The sequence below is a fragment of the Epinephelus fuscoguttatus genome, linkage group LG8 (genome assembly GCF_011397635.1).
Source record: "Epinephelus fuscoguttatus linkage group LG8, E.fuscoguttatus.final_Chr_v1".
Lineage (NCBI taxonomy): Eukaryota > Metazoa > Chordata > Actinopteri > Perciformes > Serranidae > Epinephelus > Epinephelus fuscoguttatus.
This window is the reverse complement of record NC_064759.1, coordinates 15,449,071-15,459,566: the sequence shown is the minus strand read 5'-3', so window position 1 is coordinate 15,459,566 and position 10,496 is coordinate 15,449,071. Positions and strand designations below refer to the sequence as shown.

Below are 10,496 nucleotides of genomic sequence, written 5' to 3'. Positions count from 1 at the left end.
AAATTAAAATACATGGGATGCATTCCAGATCTTGAATAATATAGAAATTCAATATATATGTAGTCATGTAAAACCTGTTTCTGGAAGTAGATTTAAATAGGTCAAACGAGCATCAGCATACAGTGATGACCGCCATGAATCATTTTACAGGGCATCAAGAGTTTTGCTTCTTGTCAATTAAAAAAGAAACAAGCATTCAAATGCCTGCAATATGCTTGGACCCAGATGAAAATGGCTTTAATCTAAAGTTGAAAAAGGGGAATTTAGAACAGCAACAACAGTAACAAAAACCCCTGTCAATAGAAAGAGATGACTTTATTGGTGATGTTGTGACATATATAAGTTTAGAAGAAAGCAACAGCTGCAGTTGGAGAGGAATAATACTTCCTAATTTTGAATCAAGTCCTTCCCTATCAAATACATTATTCATCATGACTAATAAAATACAGTACTGTACAGTCATTACAAAACATTTATCAGGAAGTGCTTGCCTCTGCCTCTGTACTGCACCCAGCTCAGATGCAACAACATACTCATGACCAACTACGAGACAGGTGGAGCTCATCAAACTTAAATGTCCAGTGTAGAATTTGGTGACATCTAGCAGTGAGCAGTGCAGAACTGAAACTGCTCCTGTGTGCCAAGCGTGACTGTGGTGGCCAATGGGAATACGCCACTGGCAGCCAATGTTTGATTTGTTTATTCTGGGCATCTGTAGAAATAGACTCACAAGTCAGTCTTTAGACGCTTTGCTTAACTAAATCATCAGAAGGCAGAGATCTCTGATTGTCTGGTGGTGAGACTACTGTAGAAACGACACCACGGATTCTGAAGAAGAGGACCTGGTCCCTATGCAGATATGAACTGCTTCATCTAAGGTAACAAAAAACACAACTGTTTCTTATTTTCAGGTGATTATAAATGTATTAAAACAAAATAGTTCTGAATATTATGTACCATTTCTGCCAGTTAAATAGGTGCCCCTACATCTTATACACTGGACCTTTAGAACATGACTGCTCGTTGTTCAAAATAAGTGGCCCACCACACATGTTGGTTTATCATACAAGATCACTTTGCATTTTTAGGTTCACCTCACAATGCAGGACTATCATATAGTGTGTAGACATGCACAAAGTAGGCGCTATGCAGACGAAACTAATGAGTTTTCATAAACATACGGTAAACAGGCAACTGTTGCCTCACAGCAGACATTTCCTGCTATGTAACAAACACAGCCACAGTAAACAAGCATAAAGTCAACAGTGAGGACAGCTGCTTTCGGGAGTGGTAGAAGGCTTTTTCACTTAAAGATGAAACAGTTGCGTTTGTCTTATTTACATGTAATATGTTTTAAAAACTTGTATGATGTGAAAAGCAGCTGGCCCCTAGGTACTTTCACATTATCTAATCTGGCCCCCACTCAAAAAAGTCTGGACAACCCTGGCTCACACATCAATGCTTCTGTAATAGTAATGTCATAATGTCCATCCATCCATCCATTCTTCCATTATCAACCACCAATAAGAAAGCTGGGTCACGGGGGCAGCAGGCTGAGCAAAGTTTTCCCGACATCCCTCTCCCCAGCAACACTTTCCAGCTCCTCCTGGGGGTGTTCCCAGGCCTCCTACCAGTTAAACATGCCCAGAACACCTCCAGCGGGAGGCGCCCAGGAGCCATCCAGATCAGATGCCCGAACCACCTCAACTGACCCCTTTCGACGTGAAGGGGCAGCAGCTCTACTCCGAGCTCCCTCCGGATGTCTGAGCTCCTCACCCTATCTCCATGGCTGAGCCCAGCCATCCTTCTGAGGAAACATATTTCAGCCGCTTGTACCCGCCATCTCATTCTTTAGGTCACTAACCAGAGCTCATGACCATAGGTAAGGGCTCGGACAAAGATGGACCAGTAAATCAAAAGCTTCGCCTTCTGGCACAGCGGCCGCAGCGCTAAACCGCCAATCCATCGCATGTTCCATTCTACCCTCATTCATGAACAAGACCCCAAGATACTTGAACTCCCTCACTTGAGGCAGTAACTCACTCCCAACCCAGTTGGGACCGGTTTCCCGCAGAGAACCATGGCCTCAGACTCGGAGGTGCTGATTCTCATCCCGACCGCTTCACACTCAGCTCCAAACCACCCCAGTGCATGCTGGAGGTCATGGTGTGATGAAGCCAACAGAATCACATCATCTGCAAAAAGCAGAGATGCAATTCTGAGGTCACCAAACCGGACCCTGTGACCTTTTGGTTTGGTCTAATAATGTAATATAACAAAATCACATTCACATGGGGGACATTTTTATGCAGTACTTTAATTCATACTTTAAATACACTGTATTGATAACATATGTACTTTTACCCAAGGAAAGGATCTGAGCATTTCTCCCACCTCTGGTCAAAACACATGATAAACAGTTTTCAAAGTTTGCTAGTGGGCTAAAAGTGAAGCATCTGTTCCCTTAATTATTCACTTAAGTCCAAAATTTCAGTTTTAGCAATTAACTTTGAGCTCTACATCCGTTTTTTTTTTTTTGTTTACCAACCATGAAAACAGTATTTAATTAAGATACACAATTAATAAAAATGTAGCCTAATCTGCATCATGTGAGACATGATGCAGATTAAAACTTAATCATTAAGATGGACACACCTCATTTCTGTTTGTCTCTTTCTTTTCATTTCTGTCTTTCTTTCTTTCTTTCTTTCTTTCTTTCTTTCTTTCTTTCTTTCTTTCTTTCTCTTTCTCTCTCCTCCCTTCCTCCCTTCCTCCCCCCTTCCTCTCTCTCTCCCCTCTCCTCAGGTTTACTTCACCCTCCCCTGCTGACTATCTCCTCACCCTCACTGTGTGTGCTGTCAATAATTGATGATCCTCACTGACTCAAAGGGTAACAGGTCCGGGAGAAAATGTCTCATCCATTTCTTTATTTATTTACAAGTCTATCTTTAAGTTCAGTCAGTCTGACAAACCACCATGACTGTTTATTCCAGCAGAAGGATCGATGGCATGCAGCAGCCCGACTGTGTCCGTTTCATAGTCTGTGGCAGCTGCTAACACCTGTGAGCATGAGCGGGTTAATGCTGAATGTCTGGCTGACAGCAGGACAGAAGGAGGAAAGGGAAGCTTAAATGAGTGAGAGGCAGGGGGCAGAGAAGAGGAGGAGTGACAGAATGATAGAGTGAATTAATTCAACCTTAGCCAGCCCTGATTGACTCGGTAGCAAACTGGCATGTACAAACATTCACAGTGACACCAAAGCCATGGAGAGAGAAAAGAGGAATGACATGTCTTTCTCCAGAAAGAGAAGTTTCACTTTTGGGGCATATGGAGGGTGAGTAAAGACGCTGTTTGTCTCAAATCAGGACTGACATTTTCCAGTCTGTTGAGTAGCTACATAAATAAATGGCATTATGTGTCTTTGTAAGATGATTCGTTTTCTTCTGCGAGTAGTTCTCACTTCCTTGTTTACAGTGTGGACAGATTCACATGTGGGGATGAGACGAGGTGAGGTTTTATTTTCCATCTCTTTGCAGCTGTTTCAAGCCTAACATTATTGTATAAATTAAGATCTGAATGAGAAGTGATGAATTGTGCTGTGAATTAACCTGTTGCTGCAGACCTGAATCTGCAGACGACAACATACTGGACATCCTGGACTCTCCTGCCAGGGACAGAAAGCCTTTCCTCCCTGCCAGCAGCAACCAGAGGGTGATATCATTATCATGTTCAGCGTGCACATTCCCCTTCATATTCTAATTGACTAAACTAAACAGATTTCAGTGCTCTGCATTTCTGAGAAGTTTCCATTCGCAACTGAACCATTTGTCATGTTCCTCTTCCTCCCCTTCTCCTTCCCTTTCTCTTCGTCTGCATTGTGTCTGGCGTCCGCTGCCTGTTGTTCATATCAGGACACAGAGCTGTTTGAAATCATTGAAAAGCTGCAGGTGAGTTACAGCACCATTGATTTTGTGTAGTGCGTGTGTCTGAGCAAGAGAAGTTTCTTATTATCTTATCAATACTCCCCTCGTCCATCAGGGCAGCAGGATCGATGAGCAGCGGTGTGAATTCCCTCCTCCTCTGAAGGTTAGTCTTCAATCTGAGTTAAAAAAAACCTCTAGTGTACATATGGGTTTGATCCCGTTTGCGTGTGTGTATGTTGACACTGACCTGTCTTTGAACGTCACAAGATTTGTTTCCCCAAACAACGGAAACGACAAGCCCTCATCATCATCAGGTGCTCATTTGTGTCTATTTTAGTCTCAGCTTTTAACCATAGGTGGAGACCTGCCGCTCATCCTCCCGCCGAGTCAGGGGGGCTACTGGGTAGACCCCCCTCTGGACAGGCTTGTAGATGTGAGTCCCACTTCCTCTCACTGTGGCCTTGATGATTCGGAGAGCTACGACATCATGGAGAGAGACGGGGAGGCCAAAATCTACCAAGAGTTCTTCAGCTCACGAGTAAGCAGACTTTATCTAAAGTCTCGAGGAGTGTGTTCTCTCTTCTGCACCTATGTTTAATCATCTGTTGTTCTCTTAGTACCATCACTCATTCACAGCAGTGGATCCGTCTTTGGGGCCTCTGGTTCTCTCCGTGTGTCTGGAGGAAGAGGAGAGCAAGCTGCGGGTGATACTAAGGTTGAGATCTTGAGCCATTTTAGACAACTATGACTAATAACATTTGTATCATGATTGAAATATTTCCCATCACACTTCTCCTTTCAGTCCCTTCCACTCAAAAATGCGTTGCTCATTGTAACTTCCTGTGGATGTTTCAGCTTCACTGTGCAGAGTGATGTTTAAGCAGTCTTTACATTTACATGTGAATGTCTCTGTACAGTATTAATTCCAAGCATTTCTGCATCACAGACCAAATTGTGTTTCTTGCCTCACAGAATGAAGGAGTGCTCTCTGCATGGAGTTTTCTCTGCCTCTCTTTTCCCCAACATCCCATCAGCTGTTGAATTAGCAAAGGTATCAAACTACTTAACCTGGAGGTAGAAGTATTCATACCCAACAGTTAAAGTAGCAGCACCACACTCTGAAAAAACAACCAACTATATCTCAGTAAAATACTTTAAAGGAATATTTCTCCCACAAAATGACCATTTGCATTAAATTACTCATTGCGTTTTACCTTGAATTTCTTTCAAACACAGTTCAGTTTATTATTCTGAAACTCCAACAGTCCAAAAAAAAGGTCTAATTGTACCGAAACCCCCATTGCCTGGACACCCGTCATCCCCAGAACGCACTGCCATTGCTATGAAGGCACATTGCTCCGAAGAAATACTGCATTCTCAAACGGATCATCAGACTTTTCTGGTGCCAATTTTGTTTTCCTACTATGGCAAAGGCATGACCTGCCCTACTCTGCCTCTGATTGGCTAGTTGGTTAAATTGGTTAGGTTTAGGCATTAGGAATGAGATTAGTAATGGTTTGGGTAAGAATATTAGGATGCCCGTCTGACTGATTACAGGCTATAAAACTTTCTAACTACAGCACTGAGCCTTTGCAGCAGTGAGCATTTGTTTTAGGGGGAAAAGGGCTGTCGGACAAATGAGCTATTGGTCATATGGGGCATTTTTCAGAAAATTGGGGTGTAATAGTGGGCTGTCAAAATGATGGCATGGCACCCCGGGCACTGCCGAGGTGCCCTTGAACAAAGCACCAAACGTCTAGCTGCCTGGGGCGCCTGTCCATGGGCAGTTGTCTCATTAATTTCTGTGTGTAGTTCCTGTTGGTGCATGTATATGAACCCTTGGATATCAATAAAGTAGGTCCTCCTTTTGGGTAGTTTAATTCATAATAATCATCATATCTTACAACCTGATGATATGCTCAGTAAAAAAGTAGTGAAACAGAGGTAAAAAGGATCATAAAACAGAAATACTCAAGTTAAGTATCTCAGAATCGTACTTCAGTACAGTGCTTGAGAAATGTAATCAGTTACTAAAATGACCCCTGTTCTCTTTAGATGCTGTGCGACAGAGTGACTGTCTCAAAGTTTGAAGTGGTCAGCTACCTCAAGGTAATGCTTTAAAATTACTAATTATTAAATAAAAAATGACCACGTATTTAAAATCCTCTCAAAGCTCATCTCCGTCTCAATCATCCCTCAGGCTCCAGAACTCATAACTGCATTTGATGAACACAGAGTGTCTCCAAATTTCAAGTTTGGCGTTTTGTACCAAAAGGACGGGCAGGTAAGAAACTGTGCAGAAAATGTCCAACATTTAGAAAAATGGCTGAAATATGGCACCGTATCTTCTCAGACAACATCTGTCTCTCTGTAGTTCACCGAGGAGGACATCCTCAGCAACAATGAGGAGAGTGAGGAGTTTAAAGAGTTCCTTTCTGTTTTGGGAGAGACGATTCAGCTGCAAGGCTTCTCTGGGTAAAGCGCATCATGTTGATGTCTTTTAGCAGGACAAATGACACATGCAATCCGTACAATCACACGATTTCTTCATTTTCTCAGGTTCAGAGGCGGACTGGACGTGTGTCATGGTCAGACAGGAAGTGAAGCCGTCTTCACTTCCTTTCACGGAAGAGAAATCATGTTCCATGTCGCAACTAAACTGCCTTTCACAGAGGGCGACCCGCAGCAGGTTCGTTACTATGTCACCCAGATGATTCACAGGACAGTGTCTGAGGGTATTTTGGCATTAGCTGGAAAACGAGTTTTTTTAACAGATAATGACACACTTTTTTTTCTCTCTGCAGTTACAAAGAAAAAGACACATCGGTAATGACATTGTAGCTTTGGTCTACCAGGATGGCCAAACCCCGTTTCTGTCTGACATTATCAAGTCTCACTTCCTGCACTGTTTCCTGGTGGTCAGGAGGATTCAGGATCCAGAGGAGACAGGTGAAACTGCGTACCAGGTGAGCGAGAAACTGTCCTGGTAGACGGCCCTATAAATAGTGGAGCAACTTTCATCTTGTTTTTCAAAGTTAACTTCTTTACCATCACACTATACTCTATATTCTAGAGCCCAAACAATGCTCGACTTTTTAGGCTGATATTGATATTGAAGAGAGAGAGACCTCCCCCTTTTGCCATCATAACTGCTTTAATTCTTGGTGGCATAGATTCAACAAGGTGCTGGAAACATTCCTCGGAGATATTGGTCCATATTGACATGATAGCATCACACAGTTGCTGCAGATTTGTCTGCTGCACATCCGTGATGAGAATCTCCCATTCCACCACATCCCAAAGGTGCTCAATTGGATTGAGATCTGGTGACTGTGGAGGCCATTGGAGTACAGTGAACTCATTGTCATGTTCAAGAAACCAGTTTGAGATGATTTGAGCTTTGTGACATGGTGTGTTATCCTGCTGGAAGTAGCCATCAGAGGATGGGTACACTGTGGTCATAAAGGGATGGACACGGTCAGCAACAATACTCAGGTAGGCTGTGGTGTTTAAACCATGCTCAGTTGGTACTAAGGGGCCCAAAGTGTGCCAAGAAAGTATCCCCCACACCATTACACCACCACCACCAGCCTGAACCATTGACACAAGGCAGGATGGATCCATGCTTTCATGTTGTTTATGTCAAATTCTGACCCTACCATCTGAATGTCGCAGCAGAAATCCAGACTCATCAGACCAGGCAACGTTTTTCCAATCTTCTATTGTCCAATTTTGGTGAGCCTGTGTGAACTGTAGCCTCAGTTTCCTGTTGTTAGCTGACAGGAGTGGCACCTGGTGTGGTCTTCTGCTGCTGTAGCCCATCTGCTTCAAGGTTGGACGTGTTGTTGGTTCAGAGATGGTCTTCTGCAGACCTTGGTTGTAACCAGTGGTTATTTGAGTTCCTGTTGCCTTTCTATCATCTTGAACCAGTCTGACCATTCTCCTCTGACCTCTGGCATCAACAAGGCATTTTCACCCAGAGAACTGTCACTCACTGTATATTTTCTCCTTTTGGGACCATCCTCTGTAAACCCTAGAGATGGTTGTGTGTGAAAATCCCAGGAGATCAGCAGTTTCTGAAATACACCAACAACCATGCCACGTTCAAAGTCACTTAAATCACCTTTCTTCCCCATTCTGATGCTCAGTATAAACTTCAGCAGGTCGTCTTCATCATGTCTACATGCCTAAATGCAGTGAGTGCTGCCACATGACTGGCTGATTAGCTATTTGCGTTAACAAGCAGTTGAATAGGTGTACCTAGTTAAGTGGCTGGTGAGTGTAATTTTACACCTGGTCAAACCTCCTGAATGTCTGAAAGTAAAGTTATCATAGAAAAAAGGTACGCATACATTAGCAGATGCTGGGCTAGTGTCTCTTCTCCAACATGCCAGACAGCACTGGAGAAACACTGATTTGTACCGCCAAACTGTTTTATTCATTGTTTTTACTGGCTTAAATCACCTGGTCTGATTGTTTTGGAGAGGAAGAGACCTCTGCAGATAATTCAGCTCCTGGTAAAAATCTGCAATCCTCACTGCTAGATGCCACTAAATCCCTCTAAATCTCACACACTGTTCCTTTAAGTCATAAGTCTGATCAAGTGGGACATTTTACAGTAGAAAAATACACTTGTCACTGCTCTCTGGTGGAAAATCTGTGCAATTCTGAACAACCTTAGCATTGCTGTGCTACGGTTTTTGCTACTTTAATTAAAGTGTGAAAATACACACTACTGCTGATATATCTGTGTTAATATCAGCTAATTTCAGCCAGGATGGTTTCTCAGTCTGATACTTTTCTCTCCTCATCACAGGTTTCTGTCACAGCCAGAGAGGATGTTCCTAACTTTGGTCCAGTCCTCCCAGATCCTCCCATCTTTAGAGATGTAAGAAACAATACAAAGCCAAAAAAACTTCAAGAAACGTTTGTTGCAGCAAAATCATATTTTCAGCTTTTTAAAATGAGTTTACCAGGGAGTAACATACTGATTGTCAAAAACAGACAACAAAATGTTTTCCCAAATGTAGGCCAATACTTGGATTTTTGTTTTCTATTATATTTTTGGAGCTGTTTCAACACCACCCACAACTTATTTTAAATTCTTCCAGCTGTGAGCAACCTCTTCATTTCCTTTGTGCACTGCAAGTGTGGGAGACTAGTGTATTAATAGAATGTTTAGTATGTATGCTGTCTGTTTCATTTGCTATTATTCCACCCGTCCTGCCTGAATCCACACCCTCTTTACCTGAATCACTGCACTAGGCATGAATTATTAAGATGCTTCACAACTTAGTTTCCTCTGTCCTGTTTCCAAGCGTTCCCTGCTGAGAGAATTCCTCCTGACCAAACTCATCAACGCAGAGATTTCCTGCTATAAGGCTGAACGATTCAGCAGACTAGAGGTAGAGGAAAAAGCTCTTCTTATTTCTGCCCTTTATAAATGAATTATAATAATAATTTCTCTTTGCTCTGTGTGCTCTCCTCTTTTATGAAGCTCCGCACTCGTTCGTCACTCCTGGAGAGTCTGCAGGCTGAACTCTCCACCCGTTCCCAGTGCATGATGGGGGATCCATCACTTTCTGGCTCTGAGGGTACACGAGGGGCGACTGAAGGGAGTGGAGGATTCATTGAAAACTTTAAGGTGAATGTTGCCCTCAAGTTTCAGAAACTGTCTCATGCTTGACTTTATTATTTTATCATTTCCTTCTGAATCTGTGTCATAGAGAGCCATAAGAGTGCGGAGTCACTCCTTTGAGACTCTCGGGGTGCCCAGGAAGACTGGTGGCAGTGCATCACAGAAACCTAAGGTAAAAAAAAAAAAAATCAGCAGTGGGATTGAATGTGTGACTGAGTAAATACTTGAGCTAATATTTTTTTCTAACCTACTTTACAGACAGAGAAAGATGGAGAGAGGTAAGTCTTATTATAACTGGTGAACATCTGCTTTTTATATGATTTGAGTTGGAAATAATAAAACTGTTTCCTGCTTTCAGTGACAAATCTCCAGGACCTCTGCCTGCTGACAGTTTGGGTTCGGCTGAAATCAAAGACCAAGCAAGTTCTCAAGAAGAGACCCTATAAAAGGAAATATTAATATGTAGATTTTAAATGTTAATATAATTATAGACATTGCTCGCCTACATGGTTGCTACTTTATCATCCTGCTTATATGTAAATAGAGTGTAAAAGTAAATAGTATTTCTGAGAATATAATTATTTTACTGTCATAGTGATACTTTACAATTATGAAAATATTAACATTGTATTTCAGTGAAATGTTAAACAAACAAATATAACGACTGCCAGGAAAGGCTCGAGTGGTTTGTGTTTATACTGTTGTGTTTTTATTGTCAATAAAAGAGTTTCTTTCAATGGGGGATGTGAAGAGAGGAAGTAGGTAGGGGACAGAGGTGGGGGCCAGCGGAGGAAATTCAATTAAGATTAGAACAATATGGAGAAAATGAAGAATGATGACTGTTCTGATGATGAAAATGGGTTTAATGTGTCCAGTAAAATAGGATTATTAGAAAGAGTTGATGGTGGCACTTTAGGAAACAAACACGTTACACT

General features: G+C 42.2%; 1 protein-coding gene across 4 annotated transcripts; it reads left to right on the top strand.

Annotated features, from left to right (window-relative positions):
* The first annotated feature begins 538 nt into the window (after positions 1-538).
* Positions 539-10,328, top strand: rap1gapl (RAP1 GTPase activating protein-like). Of its 4 annotated transcripts, none has more exons than XM_049583634.1 (20): positions 539-878; positions 3,251-3,334; positions 3,454-3,507; positions 3,621-3,711; positions 3,912-3,947; positions 4,039-4,086; positions 4,261-4,461; positions 4,541-4,638; positions 4,896-4,974; positions 5,979-6,032; positions 6,124-6,207; positions 6,298-6,398; positions 6,483-6,612; positions 6,728-6,889; positions 8,740-8,811; positions 9,242-9,328; positions 9,421-9,567; positions 9,650-9,733; positions 9,820-9,839; positions 9,920-10,327. In XM_049583634.1, exons 2-20 carry the CDS (start codon positions 3,264-3,266, stop codon positions 10,005-10,007), a joined length of 1,707 nt encoding a protein of 568 aa, XP_049439591.1. In that variant the 5' UTR covers positions 539-878; positions 3,251-3,263; the 3' UTR covers positions 10,008-10,327. The 4 variants fall into 4 exon arrangements, with proteins under 4 accessions (XP_049439591.1, XP_049439590.1, XP_049439592.1 ...); XM_049583633.1 differs by having other exon boundaries at positions 2,806-3,334; positions 9,920-10,326; XM_049583635.1 differs by having other exon boundaries at positions 801-878; positions 3,475-3,507; positions 9,920-10,328.
* The last annotated feature ends 168 nt before the right edge of the window (positions 10,329-10,496 follow it).

What these genes read in the sequence shown, in the direction of transcription:
- rap1gapl (XM_049583634.1), top strand. Translation starts at nt 3,264, where the DNA reads ATGGAGAGAGAAAAGAGGAATGACATGTCTTTCTCCAGAAAGAGAAGT. An exon ending in CAGAGGGCGACCCGCAGCAG is followed by an intron (nt 6,613 to 6,727) that starts GTTCGTTACTAT and finishes TTCTCTCTGCAG; the next exon opens with TTACAAAGAAAAAGACACAT. An exon ending in AACGATTCAGCAGACTAGAG is followed by an intron (nt 9,329 to 9,420) that starts GTAGAGGAAAAA and finishes TCTTTTATGAAG; the next exon opens with CTCCGCACTCGTTCGTCACT.